The following is a 21,036-nucleotide window of genomic DNA, read 5'->3' as shown; positions in this document are numbered from 1 at the left end:
GAAGATAGGTACCTAACGACCTAACCTACCTATGTAAAATATGGTGATATAAAAAGTGGGCATTTTGCGTTCTAGACGTACCGTTTGCGATGTTGACTAATTGTGATTTAGGCAAAACAACACACTAGTCATTTTGCGTTCTAGAATATCTGCGGATAACCCCATGTAAGGTATATTGCTGTAGATGTACAATTTACGGGACGAAAGTAAAGCAGAGATAATTAAAACAAAATATCTAATGTACACATTTAATAGTCTTAAAAACCGGGGTCCCAACCGGTCCGGTCGCTAGCGTCAACCAGCTTGTAACAGACTAACGTGTCCCCTGGGCTCACGGACACTTCGGTCGAGTCCAACCGCAAGCCGCACTCCATGTCGCGCTTTATTGTGTTCACTTCGTCTTTCAGATGTTTCATGGAGGCTAATTTACCTGAAAAAAAAAAGTGGTCTAAGGTGCGTCCATATCTGGCAATTTCATTAAGGCCGTGGGTTCGGGTTTTTTTTAGGGTTCCGTACCCAAAGGGTAAAAACGGGACCCTATTACTAAAACTTCCGCTGTCCGTCTGTCTGTCACCAGGCTGTAACTTATGAACCGTGATAGCTAGATAGTTGAAATATTCACAGATGATGTATTTCTGTTGCCGCTAATATAACAACAAATACTAAAAACTAAATAAAATAAATATTTAAGGACTTCCATACAACAAACGTGATTTTTATGTCGTTTTTAGGGTTCCGTACCCAAAGGGTAAAACGGGACCCTATTACTAAGACTCCGCTGTCCGTCCGTCCGTCCGTCTGTCTGTCACCAGGCTGTATCTCACGAACCGTGATAGTATTTCTGTTGCCGCTATAACAACAAATACTAAAAACAGAATAAAATAAAGATTTAAGTGGGGCTCCCATACAACAAACGTGATTTTTGACCGAAGTTAAGCAACGTCGGGCGGGGTCAGTACTTGGATGGGTGACCGTTTTTATAGATAATGGTACGGAACCCTTCGTTTGCGAGTCCGACTCGCACTTGGCCGGTTTTTTGCGTAATCATACGGAACCCTTCGTGCGCGAGTCTGACTCACACTTGGCCGGTTTTTTTCAGTATATGATCGAGCGTATATGAAGTATATTTAGCCATTGTGCCTATTTTGCTTGAAATACGAAATAGTGCTACTCTGTCCACTGTACACTACCATTAGTGTGTAGTATGTGTACACAATTACACATAGACCATAGAATGCGTTTTGTTATTTCCTGTTTTCATACACGCTGCATATGGGGCTATCTGTTTTACCTATATTATAGAGATGTCTGTTTCGCTTCACCAGTAAAGGTGGTATTCCACCTGTGCAATTTCTTTGTCCAATATATGTCATTGCATCATTTGCATCTCACTCTCTCACTAAGCAAAATGTGAGACGCAATACACATTGGACAAAGAAATTGGATAGATGGAATACCACCCTTAACCAGTAATCTAAGGGTATTTTAGCATTTACCTTCGTAGATGACTTCTCCGTTTCGTATGAGTCTGTAGAGCGCGTTGCGTTGCAGAGCTCCCTTCACACAGCGGCACCCAGCCACAGGCACTTTCCGCTTGCCCTCCGTCACCATGAACTCCTGAAGGACGTTGGCTTCACCTGGAGAATGGGAGTTTATCGGTTATCTATGCGACGTGAGGCTTGTATAATATTCTCAACCTCTGACGCAAAAAGAGGGACATGTAAAAAAAAACTAGCACCGAGAAATTGTACACGTAGGTACGTGTCCTAGCTAAATTGGTTGTTCCACACTTACGCTATGGAATGTCCAATTTAGCTAGAACCATAAATGGCGTAACAATCACGGAGCGTGACTGTACAAGACCCCGCTTTCTGACCCTTTGATGTTTTTGCTGTCGTCCATGTCCATATACGATGCGTCCTGACCTGGCGAACGAACGCGCCGTGGATGCATCATCATTATCATCAATTAAGACCATGGCGCTTGTCGGTGGAGTAGACGCCAGCCAAGTCCTCGGCCAAGTTCTACGCCCACTACTTCTTAGGGTTCCGTACCCAAAGGGTAAAAACGGGACCCTATTACTAAGACTCCACTATCCGTCGGTCTATCTGTCACCAGGCTGTATCTCATGAAACGTGATAGCTAGACAGTTTTGAAATTTTCACAGATGATGTATTTCTGTTGCCGCTATAACAACAAATACTAAAAAGTACGGAACCCTCGGTGGGCGAATCCGACTCGCACTTGTCCGGTTTTTTTCGCAAATGGCGTGCTGGCGCCATTTGCCAGATCTAAACGCTCTTGGAATCTCAAATTGCCATTAATAAGCCCTTACCTATAATCTCTTCCTCCTGCCTCTTCGGAATCCTCGCGCTGAGCTCATCCTTCACATCGTCAACGAGTTTGTAAATGATGTTGTGCTTCTTCAAGCCAATATTCTTGTTCTTGGCATCGACGACCAGCGGCGTGGGGCAGTCCACGTTGAACGCGTATATAACGGCGTTGAACGCTTCTGCTATCTGAAAGAAACGCGGGTTTAACCTTTTGAACGTTTTAATGGGGTTGGCAACTGTCAAAGGTTTGCATAGATTGCGCCATCGTAGCTTGTCCCTTTTTTTCTATGAGATTTGGCTTAAAGGGCTGGCATCCAAGGCATAAAATTCCATTTAAAAAAATTGACATAATTCTAGGGATTGACAGGGCAAGCTATGCTGGCGCACTCTTGTAAATACTTCGACCTGCCAACTCCATTCATAAACAAAAACGTCACACGCCAAGGTAACGGACGCAAGCGAGCTAATGTAAACCTTACTTGAAAGTGTCAAGGCTACTTTTACAGCGTACGCTATAACACCTAGTTGTCCTTGGCGCTGTGGACACGACTAGTAACGACTTTGGGTGTTCTTGGCGTTCAAAAGGTTAAGCTTTGTAGGCCTCGTAAGTCACCTACGCAGGTTGGAAATTTTTAATGGATCACGTAGTGCACCTAAATGGTCGTAGGAGATCTTCCCTTACAATTTTGATTAACAATGATTGGCATTTACAAATATTGAAACGAAAAGTTTCTTAGAGACCTATTTACCCAGTGTAGGGAGGGCAATACGTACGGGTGGTATTCCGCCTGTCCAATATTTGATCAAATGTGCATTGCGTCTCACTATCTCATTAAGCAAAATGTGAGACGCAAATACAAATTCGAACGAATTTTGGACAGGAGGAATACCACCCTAAGCCACAAATTAAGGAAAATATTCTTCATACATAAAATCACTCTTTTGCTTAGGGTGGTATTCCATCTGTCCAATATATTGTTCCAATGTTATTGCGTCTCACTCTCTCATTAAGCTAAATGTGAGACAAAATACACATTGGACAAAGCAATTGGACAGGTGGAATACCGCCCTTAGGGATGATAGCACCGTATGGAGACATTACAAACAAGTTTACCTCCAGATCGTTCGGAGTGACAGGGCCAACTCCAAAGTGTACAAGGTCGAGTCGCACGGTGTCGTGCTCGTCGTATGTCTCCAGGATGTCCAGGATCGCCTCCACGGAGCCGTCCACGTCACCTGTCACATAAGTTGTAATAAAATGGATGCAAATTCTCTCTCTCTGCACATTCTGCAATCGTAGTACGAGTGCTCAATCTAAAGTTTATTAAGATAACACGTTGGTGTTAATTTTTATAAGTCACCAACAAAAAAAAAACAGTAAAGAATTTACGTTCTGTTTTTTCTGACCCTTTGACATTTAAAATCCTTATCCTTATGGCCCGATTTGAACAATGCTTATAAGGGTGGTATTCCACTTGTCCAATTTCTTTGTCCAATGTGCATTGCGTCTCACTCTCTCATTAAGCAAAATGTGAGACGCAAATACACATTGGACCAAGATATTGGACCCTACCAAGAGATGGAATACCAACCACAACAGTGTGAAAATTGTAATTTTTTCAACCAAAAACGCCACTTTTATCACTGACAGATCGGTATCGTATCGGAGTGACATCTTATAAGCGTTGATCGAATCGGGCCGTTAGTAAGCATTCTCGTAATTTTACCTTTAACTATAACGCTGAGCGTCGGATGGTCGTCGTACTGGATCATCTTCTGCCGCGGTCCCACGGGTCGTAACTGTGTGAACAAGTTGTTCATATTTAGCGATTACTTTAGCTTGCGAAAAAAAATTGGCTGTTTATACTTTTTGGCTCATCTGATGTTGTTATTTTCTATGGGAGAGTCAATTTTTTTTCGAGATTTCGGGGTTGGTCCCGTAGTAAAAGTTGATCAGTATGACCTATATAATCCACACCGTAAAATATTGCAGGTCATTAAAAAAACATCCTGTATAGTTAATGACATATTAAAATTAAAATACGGCCCACAATTTTTTGTTGATATAAACAAAGAAAGAAACAAATAAACATAATAAAACTTAAAAAAAACTACAGATAAAAAATTTGGCCCAGATCGCCGTCAACGGGCAAGGTGCCCAGAAGGCTGGCCGTATTTCCCCGCTGTATGGCGATACTAATACGCTGGGCGAAATAATGGCCCACAATTAACATCAACATTTAAATACACCACGTCAAGAGAGCTACTTCTCCTGCTCCAGTGTTTTTGACTTTCGATAATTATCTTTTGTAAATATCCCTTACCCGCATCCTGCCCATAGCCCGTTTCCTCTCTAGTTGCTGGCGGTACTGCTGGCGGTGAGTGGCCTCCTTAGCCGCGATCACTTCGAGGTCTGACGCTTGCTTCTCCTTCATACGCTGGTTGTGTCGCCACTTCATCACCTCGGCGGCACGTTTCTAGACAAATTTTAATTTTGTTGAAGTTTTATGAAGTCGCAATCCTTATGAAAACTACGTAAGATATTTTGATATGTTACCTAATAGCAAGCTAGCGGCGACACTGGAATCGATAGCACCAGTCCAAAGTCAATGCACACTGAGAGCACCTTTCGGCAAAAAACGCTCGGCCCTCCGCGGAGTATAACACATTAACAAGCATTGCATCCAAACCTCAGCAACTAATAGCATCAGTGTGAAGGTTAGAAAGATTGTTTTGGAGTTTACTTCGCAGTTACCCAACTGGCTAACCCATCACCGACAGGGGCATTGACAGAGGGCCTTCGAATACCCCTTGATCCCTAAAGGATTTTAACACACTTAACATGACATTGCACCAGTTTTAAGATTTGTATTTTGAAGGTAGTTAACTCAGAGCTGACTTCGAGCACCTGGTCGCCGGCAGCCGGCAACTCACGCCAGCCCACCGACACGGGGGTTAATGCCGGCGCTTCCAACAGGACACGGTTCTCCGCAGAGATACACTTAACACAACATTGCACCCAATCCTCGACCAGTAGCATCAGTGTGAAGGTTAAAGGGGTTGTTACCTCAGAGCTGACTTCGAGCACCTGGTCGCCGGCAGAGGGCAACTCACGCCAGCCCACCGACACGGGGGTTGATGCCGGCGCTTCCAACACGACACGGTTCTCCGCAGAGATACACTTAACACAACATTGCACCCAATCCTCGACCAGTAGCGTCAGTGTGAAGGTTATAGGGGTTGTTACCTCTGAGCTGACTTCGAGACTCACGCCAGCCCAGTACCGACACGGGGGTTGATGGCGGCGCTTCCAACACGACACGGCCTTCAGAAGAGTTTATCACACCTTGCACAACATTGCACCTAAACCTGGACCAGTAGCATCAGTGCGAAGGTTAAAAGGGTGGTTACCTCAGAGCTGACTTCGAGCACCTAGTCGCTGGCGGAGGGCAGCTCTAGCCAGCCCAGCACCTACACGAGAGTTCATGGAGGCGCTTCCAACAGGACACGGTTCTCCGCAGAGATACACTTAACACAGCATTACACCCAATCCTCGACCAGTAGCATCAGTATGAATGTTAAAAGGGTGGTTACCTCAGAGCTGACTTCGAGCACCTAGTCGCCGGCGGAGAGCAGCTATCGGCAGCAGTGTTTAACACACCTAACACAGCATTGAACCCAACCCTTGACCAGTAAGAAGGTTAAAAGGGTTGTTACCTCAGAGCTGACTTCTAGCACCTGGTCGCCGGCGGAGGGCAGCTCCCGCCAGCCCAGCACCGACACGGGGGTTGATGGCGGCGCTTCCAGCACGACACGGCCTTCAGCGGAATTTAACACGCGCACCTACAAAAATATTACAGGTATTACGCCTGACAAAGTATCATCTGCCAGCAATAAACTTTCAGTCAAAACAATTGTGAATGGTTATTGTAAAGACACTAAGCGCCACTTGGACCGTCCCACTAACCCAGGGTTAAGCGGTTAAACCGTTCACCCAGTGTCAAATTGTACTGATAACCAAAGTAACTCCAGGTTTAACCGGTTAACCCCGGGTTAGTGGGATGGTGCAAGTGGCGCTAAGTGACTAAAGGCTTATGCTTATGGCGTTATTCATAAACGCGTTACTGGCCTGAATTAGCTATGAATCGTTTGTCTTTATCTGTCATTTTGACTTAATGTATATGTAAGAAAGGGATAAAACATTATTTAACTAAATCAGACCTGTAAAGTTTTATGAATAAGAGGGTTAGAAGACGATGCAAAAATAAAATAACGTAGAACTATGTAACGTGTAACTAGTAGAGCGATCTAGTTTTTGCACAAATGGCGTACCTTGGCCCAGCCGCTGCCAGCTACAATGACACTGCCGCGGCGTAGAGTTCCTCTTTGCACCAGGACTGTAGCTTGTTTTCTAAAAACATTAGAACAATATTATAGAGTAAAATATAAAAGTAAATGTCAGCTCTAAATAGCAAATTTTATACCAGTTGAATTTGGCTTATACCTACCTAATACACATTTAAATGTTAGCGTAAAAACATCGGCGGAGTAATGTGCATTTTAAGATTTGGTGAACTCATGACATGTATTTGAGTGTATAACTTATCAAACTATTATTACAAATAGATAAGTGTTGAGACTGAGATAAACATGGTGACAACATAAACTTAGAGCAGAGCAGCATTCTCGAGGGACGCGAAGTCTCTATAAGGCGATCACGGGACTCTCAAACCTCTAGTAAAAAAAAAACAATATGATAGAACAGGGGAAGGTAAAAGAGGGCCGAGATTTGTTTTCAAGAGAAACTTAGAGCATATACACACCCTGTTCTAGGATCAAGTTGCGCCTCGATGACAACTCCCTCGACATATCCGCTCGGGTCCGCCTTCAACTCCATAAGCTGAGCTTGCAACGTCAACGCTTCCACTAAAGTATCCAGGTTGGTCTTCTTTAGCGCAGAGACTGGGATCGCTTGGATGTCGCCGCCGAGGGCTTCGCAGACCACGCCGTGCTGCGCTAGGGAGCGCATCGTGTTTTCCTAGAACAATGGTGTTGTTGTCGAAGTGATTCCAAAATTGATGTCCACTGACCCTTATTTTCCATTTTTAAAAATGTTAAAATGGAAAGCAATTTGATTTTATGCCAACCGCTCTACCAATTGAGCTACCAATTTACTTTATTTTATGCTATACGTCGCTTTCGTAAATTCGTAACCCTGGTTGCCCTTATATCGGTAAAGCGTTGTAGTGAATTAAACATAATAAAACCACTCACAGGTCACAGATGATAGTTTATGTAGCCAATTAATGACCGATTTATACAATATAGATACTTATTTTCAAGGGCAGTTTTTAGAAAAAATGTTTATAAATAATATTCATCTGTGAGCTGCTCAACAAAAAAGTAAACTTGAGGCATACCTACAATGTTCACACCTGGCTTGTCGATTTTGTTGATCGCCACCAGAATGGGCACTGGAAACAAAACAGTAAATTAAAACGTTTTACTACAGCGACAATTAGTCATGTCATAAAATACTCTTTAAAATCGCCTATTTGCGGAAATCATGGCGAGTACCTATGAAAACTAGTATATAATGATATGTCTTACATTGGCTGCCAGTTTAACACCAGATAGCAATAGTTGCTGGTAAAAAAAATGTATTTTTCCTACATTACATTTATGAATGAATTAGTTACTAACCATTAGCTTCCCTCGCCATCCGCACGGACTCCACAGTTTGCTCCATGACGCCATCGTCGGCAGCGACCACCAGAACCACTATGTCGGTGGCGAACGCGCCGCGAGACCGCATGGCTGTGAACGCCGCGTGCCCGGGCGTGTCGAGGAATGTTACTGTTTCGCCGGACGTCAGTTTTACTGTGGACAAGGGAAATAAATTTAGTTCATAGAAATAATTCACTAACGTGATGACATCTAACTTCTAGTGTACCACACAGTTGATGTCTCCAAGAAGGTCATTAGAAAGTCTAGGAATGTACTTAACTAACAAGAGCGAACAGCAAACTTCGACCTTAAAACCTAATACTTAAAGTGTAATGCCGCCAAACTCCTGGTACAAAACGGAGTTGTCTCTAAACGCGTTCAATAAAGTACCTAGTATTGTCCATAACACCATAGCATAGATAATCTCAAGCTTATACATAAAGTCCAACCTTAAAAAGCATATAGACGTGTCTCTCAAAGCGTCTAGTAGTGTAGTTTTCCCGTGCAGCAGGTGGTCCATAACGCAGACGACGGGCGGCCGGGGTCGCAGAGTTTCTGGCGGCGCGGGCGGGGCTGGTACGGCGTCTTTATATAGCGAATATCGACCTTAACACCCAGAATATAAAGTCCAACCTTCAAACGCTCCAATATGTTGCGTAATGCCGCCGAACTCCTGATCGACGACGGATGTGTCTCTCAAAGCGTCTAGTAGCGTAGTTTTCCCGTGGTCCACGTGTCCCATAACGCAGACGACAGGCGGACGGGCTCGTAGCGCTTCTGGTGGAGCAGGTGGGGCTGGGACTGCGTCCTTGTTCTACGAAACATAAGTAAACAAATAATAAACAAGATTCCTTTGAGTCTAGAACAGTAGTTCCCAAAGTTGACTGGGCTCCGACCCGTGAGAGTCAGGATGGCGGGTGTACCCAAATAAAAATAAACAAAAAGCATACCATATTTTAGTACCTAATTTGTACTATTTGGTACCTCCTTTAAAAAAAATAGTACCTCACGGTATTTAAAGTTATTACCAAAAAACGTTACACCCGCCATTCTGACAGTCAGAATGGCGGGTGTATTTTATTACGCAATGATCCCGCGATTATTGATAAATTCTATAAAAGCCAAATTTTAGTACCTTTTTAGTACTTTCATATTCAATTATAAATTGAGCCATTTTATTTGTGGTTTCCGAGTTTTACTCATTTTACACTTTTACAATTTTGCAGGCGCTTCGATTTTTCACAGTATCGATTTCGTTTTTAAGAAAAAACGCTACGCTACAACTATTGTTATTACGCCAGGATTTAGTACCTTTTACGTTTAATTTGTTACCTTTTCACGATTAATCTGTTGAGTTCAATTAAGTCTTACAAATGGCCAGGCGCCATGGCAAAGAATACTTCCTATAAAAAAATTCTGCTCTTCATTGTGCTTGTAATTGTGTACAGTCGCCATCAGATATATCGGAGCGGCCGAGGTGTTCACAATATCTGAACACGCACTCTAACGCCTTGACAATAGAGGCGTGTTTAGATATTTGTGAGCGCCTTGGCTGCTCCGATATGTTTGATGGCGACTGTACCTAATACCTATTCTTAAGTATATTATGGTGATTAATGAAATAAAACCCGCAAATTATGTCTGTTTGTCGGTATAATTATGACTTCTTTGTGGGATCCCGTTGATGTCCTTTTTAGGGTTCCGTACCAAAAAGGTACAAAAGGAACCCTCATGGTGCGACTCTGTCCGTCTGTCCGTCCGTCTGTCACATCGCTAAATATCGCTATCTCGAGAACTACTGAAGCTATCGATTTGAAATTTGCAATGATTATTTATTTATGAATTTTTAATAATTATGGAAAACGCCCAATATAAAGAGGGGGCAAAAATTACAAGTCTAGTTACTAGGTCGAGTGGGATATCATTTGAAAGCGCTCGAATTGAACATTACAAAACATTTCTTTTTCACAGTGAAAAAAAAAATAACTTTTGAAGGAAAAATGTGTAAAACAAAAACTATTAAGGTCAGTGTGGCCAAATCCGTCAGAGGAGTAAATCCGTCCAACAACATTTGCGGCTATTCTAACAACAGTATGCACTTGCTGACTTGATAGATAAAGCAGAGAGCATATTTAATAACAGTAGTCAAAAACAGATCACAACAGTAGTCAGAAACAGCGCTCAGTCGCCAGTAAATAAAAAAAAAAACGCTATTAAAGTTCAGTTGCGCTCCGAACTTGATATCGAGCTAAGTGTGCTGCTCGGTTATGTGAAGTTGGGATGAGACGATGTAAGTTAGGCCTTAATAATGGCTTATTTAGACGATGCGAGAACTCGCATGCGAGTTTCATTACACTGCGGTTTTTGATCGGTCGGTTGTGTTGGACGTAACCAACAGTCTGCAATGTAACTAAAATCGCATGCGAGTTCGCGCGCAGTCTAAATCAGCCCTTATATAGTATGTTTATTATTGTTCGATATGCATGTTTATCGGTCTTTTTATCCATTTTACATGATAATCTCTTGGTGCATGGGAAACTATGGATGGTTTAAATTTGTGTTTACAAAATTATCGAGTGGACAAATCCGTCAATTAAGAAACGGGAAAAATCGTCATGTGCCGGAATTTCCCTATTTCATATATTGCCAAACTTTTTTTATTTGATTGCGGTGATGCGAGATTTTTACTGAATTGTCAAATTTCTCATATAAATTCGTGGTAGATTTCGTAGATCAACCTAAGATATCTGTGCTGTGTTATTTAAAATTATAAAATAGATATTATTTTTAAACTTTTTTTAAATGTTCAATTTAAAAATAGGACGGATTTGCCCAAAAAATATATTTGGGAATAAAATCTAAATTTAACCTTAAATTGAGTTCACTAAGGTTTAGTTTCGATTAAGGGTATAGTGGTATTTATGTTCACTTGACGTACCTACATGTTTGTAATACGTCACGATACAAGAAAAATCGTTGGTTGACGGAAATGCCCAAACCCTAGGGAAATTCCGTCAACTGACATTTCTTTAAAAAAACCGGCTAGTACGAGTCGGACTCGCACACGAAGGGTTCCGTACCATTATCTATAAAAACGGTCACCCATCCAAGTACTGACCCCGCCCGACGTTGCTTAACTTCGGTCAAAAATCACGTTTGTTGTATGGGAGCCCCACTTAAATCTTTATTTTATTCTGTTTTTAGTATTTGTTGTTATAGCGGCAACAGAAATACATCATCTGTGAAAATTTCAACTGTCTAGCTATCACGGTTCGTGAGATACAGCCTGGTGACAGAAGGACGGACGGACAGCGGAGTCTTAGTAATAGGGTCCCGTTTTACCCTTTGGGTACGGAACCCTAAAAAATCATATTTAAATAACCAGCAGTACTAGGAGTTTAATATGAGTATCTGTATATAGTTAAATAAATGCTTAATCTATTACAGTGATAAGGTTTATTAAAAAGTAAATATCATCATAGGTATGACCGGCCAAAGTGAACTTATAAAAAAACCGGACAAGTGCGAGTCGGACTCGCCCACCGAGGGTTCCGTACTTTTTAGTATTTGTTGTTATAGCGGCAACAGAAATACATCATCTGTGAAAATTTCAACTGCCTAGCTATCACGGTTCATGAGATACAGCCTGGTGACAGACGGACGGACGGACGGACGGACGGACAGCAGAGTCTTAGTAATAGGGTCCCGTTTTACGGAACCCTAAAAACTATGACGAAAATGCCTAGTAAGAGTGGTGGGGTGAGGCCACGGGGAGGCTCACTCGCCAGAAAAAATAGAACAAAATGGATCCACTCGATTAATTTACTGACTAATCTACTCGACTAAATTGTTGGTGTTCAGACACGTAATACTCACCACTCACCACTCGACTAATGTAGTCCGAACTAGGCTAGACATTGATACATCAAGGCGGTTTGTGTACAAGTGGCTTAACCGTGAAACGCGAAAATCGAAACTTCGTCGTTATCTGCCTCTCTATCGATCGAATATGCAAGAGTTATAGAGAAGCAGAAACCGAACTTTTGATGTTCGTGTTTCGCGGTATGCCCTGTGATGGTGCTAGTGACGCCCCCTACGCAGAGTTTTGCGTAATATTCCCTGTGGGGTCGCTTTCCGTGCCATATTCATACTCAGACACAGCGACCCTTTTAGAAGAAAAACTGTACCAAGTCGATAGAAAAACATCATGTAATAGTTAAATGAAATTATATTGCTTGTAAAAGGTATGTATTTCAATCGTATGTATTCTTAGCAAAATCAACGGGATCCCACAAAGAAGTATATTCATCACACTAATATACCGACAAACAGACATAATTTGCGGGTTTTATTTGATTAATCACCAATTCACCATATACTTAAGAGTAGGTATAGGTACACGGTACGCGGAATTTTTTCATAGGAAGAATTCTTTGACATCGCGCCTTGCCATTTGTAAGACGTAATTTTCATAGTTAATTGAACTTAACAGATTAAACGTGAAAGGGTAACAAATTAAACGTAAAAGGTACTAAATCCTGGCGTAATAACAATAGTTGTAGCGTAGCGTTTTTTCTTAAAAACTAAATCGATACTGTGAAAAATCGAAGCGCCTGCAAAATTGTAATAGCAATGTAAAGTGTAAAATGAGTAAAACTCGGAAACCACAACTAAAATGGCTCAATTTATAATTGAATATGAAAGTACTAAAAAGGTACTAAAATTTGGCTTTTATAGAATTTATCAATAATCGCGGGATCATTGCGTAATAAAATACACCCGCCATTCTGACTGTCAGAATGGCGGGTGTAATGTTTTTTGGTAATAACTTTAAATACCGTGAGGTACTAATTTTTTTAAAGGAGGTACCAAATAGTACAAATTAGGTACTAAAATATGGTATGCTTTTTGTTTATTTTTATTTGGGTACACCCGCCATCCTGACTCTCACTCCGACCCACCTAACAAAAACTGCCAAATTCGGGACCCACCTCTTGACCGTCTTTAATAGGGAGGATGAATATCGGCCGTTAACCCGATCGGTCGGCATGTGGTCCCACTCAGATTTCGCTCGCGATCCACCAATGGGTCGCGACCCATAGTTTGGGAAATGCTGCTCTAGAATGATGTGGTAAGACTCGATCCCCTGTTCTCTTCATTTTATTACATTCTATGTTCCTTACTTACAAGTGAAATAAAAGCATGTCTAAATGTCACTTACCTCCTCAACCTCTGCCTCTTCATCAGGCCTAGGCACCAGTTTGAACCTGAATCCTGATATTTTGACTATGTCGCGAACAACCTGCGGGTTGTGTATCACAGTGTCTGCTTTGTAGTTTATGTCTGATATTTTATCGGCAAACTCCAATACTTTGAAGACATGGTCTGAAAATAGACAAAAAATATGTTGAATGATTACAAAAAAAAACAATTACAAGTACATACATTACGAGTACATTGTAATTCATGTTTCAAAAGAGGTTTATTAGTACGGAGGGTAGCTTGCTTTCGCTATACCTTGCACAACCATACAAGTAAAAATATATCTACAATATGTATAGCAATGTACCACACCGCATTTTGTACCTAAGTTAAGCTCCTATGTAAAAGTAAGCAATAAATATATTGATTAGAGTAAAAACTTTTGAAAAGAACGCTTTTCGGGCCGTACTTTGGACGCTTGTGTTTCGATATTTTATAATATTTTAAATAACTTAATTGATAGACATGTTCCTAGGGTCCCCCAACGGTTTTCTTGTTCCAAGCCCCCATGGTATACCAAACCGCTTAGAAGATTGCTGAATGAAAAAAAAAAATACCATAAGCTGTGGAAGACGTACGGTAACCCTTTAGGGCCGGCACACATACCCACGATACGACGTCGTATCGTGAGACGACGCGACATCGTCTCACGTTGCGACGTCGTGTAACGTTACGACATCGTATCGTGGCGCGATACGACGTCGTGTCGCGGCACAATACGACGTCGTGTCTGGACATTTTACGACGTCGTGTCACGTTGCGGCGCCGTAACGTGGAAATCTACGATGTGCATTGATTGATTCACGACACGATATCGCATCGTAGTTTTAGTCGACCACAATCAGACTACGATTTGAAAGAACCGTTAGCACAACAAATTAATAATTATACTCATATGTCATATGCCTTCATATTACAAGTCCATGCACTTTTTAGGGTTCCGTACCCAAAGGGTAAAACGGGACCCTATTACTAAGACTTCGCTGTCCGTCCGTCCGTCCGTCTGTCCGTCCGTCCGTCCGTCCGTCCGTCTGTCACCAGGCTGTATCTCACGAACCGTGATAGCTAGACAGTTGAAATTTTCACAGATGATGTATTTCTGTTGCCGCTATAACAACAAATACTAAAAACAGAATAAAATAAAGATTTAAATGGGGCTCCCATACAACAAACGTGATTTTTGACCAAAGTTAAGCAACGTCGGGAGTGGTCAGTATTTGGATGGGTGACCGTTTTTTTTTTTTGCTTTTTTTTTGTTTTTTTTTTTTTGCATTATGGTACGGAACCCTTCGTGCGCGAGTCCGACTCGCACTTGCCCGGTTTTTTTTTCATAATGGAGTGACCATTGGGCTCGCAAGACAGCTCGCAAAGCTCTAGTAGATAATGGCAATGACGGTAAACAGTCACTACATGCATATATTTTAGCGCTATTCTTAATACATATTATGCTTTTTAGGGTTTCGTACCAAAAAGGTGGTTCCGTACAAAAAACCCTTATGACTCTGTCCGTCCGTCTATCTGTCACGTCTTTCATAACATATGAATCGCCATATCTGTCAATAAAATATGAATCGTGGAAAATTATTAATTAAGAATATTCCACAAATATTGAATAATTTGTATAAAACCGTTTAATACAATTAATTCAATAATTGTGTAATAGACAACTGTATTTTTTTGTTTTCAAAGCTTTAAATCTTATTCATACAGAAGTAAGTACCTACCTATTTTCATTTATCTGCACACTCTACCATTAAGGGCCACTTGCACCATCCCACTAACCCGAGGTTAAGCGGTTAAACCGTTAACCCAGTGTCAAATTATACTGGTAACCATGGTAACATTTACGGCATGTTACTACCATGACGTAGAAAATGTAAAAAATCATCGCAGTTAATCAAGATATAAGGATTGCAACAGACATGTTTTTGTTTTGCTGCCATTACCTCTAAGAAGTCGCAGAAAGTTTACTTACTGTTTACGCCGTAGGTTTTTACGACACGACGCCGCAACGTTATACGGCATCGTATAGTGCTCACGATACGACGTCGTTGGTTTCTACGACACGACGTCGCAACGTGACACGGCGTCGTATAGTGCCCACGATACGACGTCGTAGATTCCTAGGACACGACGTCGCAACGTTACACGACGCCGCAACGTGAGACGACGCCGCGTCGTTTCACGATACGACGTCGTATCGTGGGTATGTGCGCCGGCCCTAAAGTTTAGACCATGACACTTATAAACTTTTAAAGAAAAGAATATTAAAATTGGAGCCCGAATGTTATAAAAATTATATTAGTTATACTGAAACTAAGATTAATGCTAACCCTAAATTCTTTTGGACTTATATAAAATCTACGTTTTCTAAAAAAGGTCTTCCACAGGTTATGCAATATAAGGGTGTGGCAGCTTCAAGTGTTACACAAATATGTGATTTCTTCAATGAACACTTTCACTCAGTTTTTGAAAAGCCGGCTGGTGGTTCCTTTGATTTAAATAACCTCCCTTTAACAAGTGACTAAATTTTATACATTGATACAGTTTACATAACCAAAGAATTAGTTTATAAATATCTTAAATCCATAAATGTAAATAAAGGGGCCGGTCCTGATTCTATACATCCTGTAATAATCAATAAATGCGCTCCTAATTTAGTATAGAACCCGTTACATTACTTTTAAAAAAGTCCCTTACAGACGGATGCGTGCCCTCTTTGTGGAAACGTGCACTAGTCACTCCTATACCTAAAGGTGAAATTAGCCATGACATAGAAAAATATCGACCAATCTCGAAACTGTGTCAATTTGGTAAGATTTTCGAAAAAATTGTAACAGTGTTATCCACTGCCATACATCGTCATATTATTCAAAACCAGCATGGTTTTATTAAGGGCCGGAGTGTTGAATCCAACCTAATATCCTACACGGAGATCTTATTGGACGCACTAGATAATAACTATCAAGTGGACGCTGTGTATACCGATTTTGCCAAGGCCTTCGATAAGGTTTGTCATGAACGCTTACTGTTGAAGCTTTGGCATATCGGTATACACGGCGACCTTCTCCGATGGATAAAATCTTACATAGAGAATCGATCGCAGGCTGTGGCAGTGGGTGGATATACTTCTCAGTACAGGCCTATTACGTCTGGTGTACCACAAGGGTCTCATTTGGGGCCTTTGTTGTTTATCATATACATCAATGATATCTCTGCATGCATAAAAAATTCAAGCTTACTGTTATATGCTGACGATGCAAAGATATTTAGAGTCATACGTAATGTGGACGACTGCAAAGCCATAAAAAAGACTTAGATCTTTTTGAGACTTATTGTATTGATAATAAGTTGTCTATAAATCCAGACAAATGTTTCATTATAAGTTTTAGCAGGAAAAGGAATAGTATTAATTTTGATTATAAACTTTGCGATGAAAAATTAGGTCGTGTTCACCAGATTCGAGATCTCGGTGTCATAATGGACTCAAAACTCACTTTTATACCTCACATTGATGACATGTTAGGTAAAGCTTTTAAGAAGTTAGGATTTATACTACGCGTAGGTAAACCATTTAAGAGACTTAGTAGTAGTAGTAGTAAACTCTTTATTGTACAAAAAGACATATTAAAAATAACATACAATTAGTAAGAAGTACAAAGGCGAACTTATCCCTTTGAGGGATCTCTTCCAGTTAACCTTTGAGTAGATGAGAGGAGAAAGTGAAAAGAGGGTGACAAATGCAGCAAAATGTACAACAAGGTACCAGAAAGATAAAGGATATAAATACATACAAAATTTATAGGATAAACATACATATATTACACAAAAAGGAATGGGGAAAATACACTAAAAATTGGAAAGAATTAGAACGATATAAAGCAACTATACAATAGAAATATAGACAAATTAATCAGTCAGATCATCAGATAACCATAGTTTCTTTAACCTCTCCTTGAACGACGCAACCGATTGTGCCTGCTTGAGCGAAACAGGCAGCTCATTCCACAGCTTCACTGGACGCACTGCGAAGGACTTGTTGTATCCTCGAGATTTGTGAGGAGGGATGGCAAGTGATAAATTCGCGCTCGAACGCAGACGGTGGCCACTGCCTTCAGCCAGAAATTGAAATTTTTGAGAGAGGTATAAAGGAGAAGAAGGTGTAAAAAGAACATTAAAGAGAAGAGAAAGAGTGTGAAGATCTCTACGGCGGCGGATTGGAAGCCAATTGAGTTTTTGACGGTAGTAAGACACATGATCGTACTTCCGTAGGCCGAAAATGAATCTTATACAGACATTCTGTAAGCGCTCTAACTTGTTCAGGAGTTCTTCTGTCATGTCCAGATCAGATGTGAGACTTTTAACTTATCTTATAAGGTTAATACCTTTAACAGTTATGTTCGTAGTCGTTTGGAATTTGCAAGTGCTGTGTGGAGCCCACTGTATAAAATACATAGTGATAGGATAGAGAGAGTTCAGAAAAAGTTTGCTAAGACAATAGAATACATAATTAGAAATAAATACTCAGATTACGCCACCGCAATGAGAGTACATAATATGACATCCCTTAGTTATCGCCGAGAACGTACCGATATCTTAACCCTTTATAAAATAATTAATAATATTATTGATGCTCCGTTTTTATTACATTCACTTTCCTTCAGAGTCCCTCGACGTTGTGAACGTGCTTGCAGGAAAAAACCCCTCTTTTACATCTCCCGTAGTCGGACTGCTTACGCAAAAAATAGTTTTGTTAGAAGGGCGTGCAGGTTGTACAACGAGAAATTTTTGATTCTTGATATTTTCTGTGAGAAACTTAATAGATTTAAAACACTATCTATGCAGTGTAATAATTAATGACCCAAATCTTTAGATTGGCGCTATAAAGAAATAATCTCAGTAATCTCAGTATTAGATGTTATTGCTTTTTATAATTTCTTTATTAATAAATAACAAAACCTTCTCAAGATTCAGCTTGTAAAAATTCTACTCTTATATTTATATTTTCATCTTTTTTGTGTTTTGTTTTTGCACGCACAAATAGCTCTGTTTTTACCCGACTACGGCAACGCAAAAGGAGGGTTATGATTTTGACCGGTATGTATGTGGGTATGTATGTATGTTCATTTGTTCCCTCATAACTTCTAAAGTACACATTATAATTTGACAAACGATATGTCATTCGAATCGTCTTAACCGTCCGCTGGTTATAGGCTATATGGCGTCACAAAAAAATGAACACGGCGCCCTCTAGAGGTCATAAAGTCACGAACCAAAAAAATAAAAATATTAATAAGTAATGATTACGTGTTGTATATCATTTGAAAGAGCACATTTCAAATATATACATATTGTTAGCCTTTGCAACCCGGCTTTGCTTGCATGCACCCGATAAAACATTAATTTATCGGGTAGGTAATTCGAACTACGAATCTACAAGCGCTCTGGATTCTATCCGCGTATTACCCGACTACGGCGATACAAGAAGGTATTTGCAAAAGAAATTTGTTTGGCCGCTATATACATGGTGTTTTTTTAATGACCTGCAATATTTTATAACGTGAATAGGTATAGAAGTCCAGATCAGCCAAAATCTATGAAATAGCCGTACAAGAGACGTAATACGAGGCACGCCGTACGCGTTCCAAAGCCGGGCGCCGAAGGCGCCCTCATACTAAAAGAGTCGGGCGTAGCCCGACGGACGAGGTACGCTATACGCGTTCCAAAACCGGGCACCGAAGGCGCCCTCATACTAAAAGAGTCGGGCGTACCCCGACGTACGAGGTACGCTGTACGCGTTCCAAAGACGGCGCCCCCATACCAAAAGAGTCGGGCGTAGCCTGACGTACGAGGCACGCTGTACGTGTTATAAAGCCGGTGGCCTTCGGCGCCGTCATACTAAAAGAGTCGGGCGTAGCCCGACGTACGATGCTCGCTGTACGCGTTCCAAAGCCGGGCGCCTTCGGCGCCCTCATATTAAAAGAGTCGGGCGTACCCCGACGTACGAGGTACGCTGTACGCGTTCCAAAGACGGCGCCCCCATACCAAAAGAGTCGGACGTAGCCTGACGTACGAGGCACGCTGTACGTGTTCCAAAGCCGGGCGCCTTTGGCGCCCTCGTACTAAAAGAGTCGGGCGTAGCCCGACGTACGAGGCGCACTGTACACGTTCCAACGCTGGGAGCCGAAAGCGCCTCCATGCCAAACGATGTCGCAGCCCGATATAAATGTTATAATTAAAAAAAAAAAAATCAACGTAATATAATTTACTACATTTTTTATATATTTACAGAGATTCAGAGGATAGCCGTGGTCGTATGCCACTTTACCTTAAAGTTTATAATCGTGGCATACGACCACGGCGATCCTTAAATATATAAAAATTGTAGTAAATTATATTACGTTGAATTTTTTTATTAAAAAAATTATAACATTTATAACATTTCCTGTTTGATAATTTCAGATAAAAATTCTATCTTGTTTCATACTTTTTAGAGCGCGATTTGAAGTAGTCGGGTTTTAGTTTTTGAACTTATTTTTTATACAATGTAGAAACTACTCAATAAACATGATGTTAAAATATTTTCATTAAGGAAACTGTAAGTCCCCATACAACCATTTCCAGTCGCCGTTACGACGCGGTGTTGACACATCTTGTGTCGACACCGTCTGTTTCGGTCACAATTCCAGTCGCAGAGTCGTCGCCGTGTCGACACAGTTACCAGAAATGGGGAAGGGTCGACACATGACACAAAGTGACATAAAGTGTGGTCGCCGTGTGCACACATTGTTTCGGGTTTGCGACTACTTTATGCCAAAATCATTCGTTCATTTTGTTCCTGTCAAATGGAAACTGTCAGATGGAAAAATACTTAAATAAAAATAAGTGAGATTAATACGCCATCTCTAAAACGGATTACAAGACGTAATTATATATTGTTTGCATTTATATTACAATAGGACTTAAATTATTATGGGGAATTAAACTGCTCGAGTGATTTGATAAACTAAGTGTAATATAATCAACGCGCCACCACATTGTTTTAGTTTAGCCGGAAATGAAATTGTTTACTTCTCAGTGCCTGTGTTCATAACTATATTATTTGAAGCATTTTTAGTACTTCGATGCGTATACTATACTTAAATAACAGAAATAACGCTTTACATACTACGAAACTTGTTAATTATGATGTATAAATATGGTTTAAGGCTGAGAAATATTGCAGTCACAAAGTAGTTGCAATGTTTCGACTTTGTGTCGACTCTGTGTTGACACATGACACGCGCTGTCTAAAGTAATAACAAAGTTACTGGTATGTTACTGGATTTGCAAAATGGCTCCTTGTGTTGATTTGTTTTCAGATATTCTCAAAGTGTAAAAATGCCGTGGTCGGAGATGGGCATTAATCGATTAACTGTTTATTCGACTAATTAATGGAATAAAAAAAGTTAATTCTCAAATTTTAATCGCGATTAGTTTAGTCGACCTAACATAGATTGAAATTGAATTAATCTGAATAATAATCGAATAAATTATCGATTAAATCTCGATTGAAAGTTGACAGGGGGCCATTTTTGTACGTAAAAATAATTGAAATGTCTTGCATGCAGATGGTAGCAAAACACTTTGTCATAAAAGTCGAGATGGGTGTCGATATATAGGTTTTAGGGAGTGCCGATTTCGAAAATAATGACCATTTTGGAATCCGAAATGG

At 40.7% G+C, this 21,036-nt stretch overlaps 1 protein-coding gene across 2 annotated transcripts in view; it reads right to left on the bottom strand.

Moving 5' to 3' along the window:
* Positions 1 to 234: 234 nt before the first annotated feature.
* The window catches only part of LOC134799613 (translation initiation factor IF-2, mitochondrial), a 35,170-nt gene continuing 14,368 nt past the window's right edge, over positions 235 to 21,036 (bottom strand). Inside the window, exons 4-17 of one of the 2 annotated variants that reach the window (XM_063772051.1) lie at positions 13,282 to 13,445; positions 8,694 to 8,874; positions 8,037 to 8,213; positions 7,758 to 7,807; positions 7,157 to 7,371; positions 6,666 to 6,744; positions 6,072 to 6,176; positions 5,401 to 5,421; positions 4,658 to 4,810; positions 4,061 to 4,133; positions 3,448 to 3,569; positions 2,336 to 2,519; positions 1,497 to 1,637; positions 235 to 430 (exon numbers count right to left, since the gene is read on the bottom strand). In XM_063772051.1, the coding sequence (XP_063628121.1) occupies positions 258 to 430; positions 1,497 to 1,637; positions 2,336 to 2,519; positions 3,448 to 3,569; positions 4,061 to 4,133; positions 4,658 to 4,810; positions 5,401 to 5,421; positions 6,072 to 6,176; positions 6,666 to 6,744; positions 7,157 to 7,371; positions 7,758 to 7,807; positions 8,037 to 8,213; positions 8,694 to 8,874; positions 13,282 to 13,445 (1,838 nt within the window). In that variant the 3' untranslated portion in view covers positions 235 to 257. Of the gene's footprint in view, positions 431 to 1,496; positions 1,638 to 2,335; positions 2,520 to 3,447; positions 3,570 to 4,060; positions 4,134 to 4,657; positions 4,811 to 5,400; positions 5,422 to 6,050; positions 6,177 to 6,665; positions 6,745 to 7,156; positions 7,372 to 7,757; positions 7,808 to 8,036; positions 8,214 to 8,693; positions 8,875 to 13,281; positions 13,446 to 21,036 lie in introns of both variants that reach the window. The other variant, XM_063772052.1, reaches the window with a different exon arrangement.

This window comes from Cydia splendana, chromosome 18, assembly GCF_910591565.1.
Source record: "Cydia splendana chromosome 18, ilCydSple1.2, whole genome shotgun sequence".
NCBI lineage: Eukaryota > Metazoa > Arthropoda > Insecta > Lepidoptera > Tortricidae > Cydia > Cydia splendana.
This window is presented reverse-complemented; position numbering and strand designations above follow the sequence as displayed.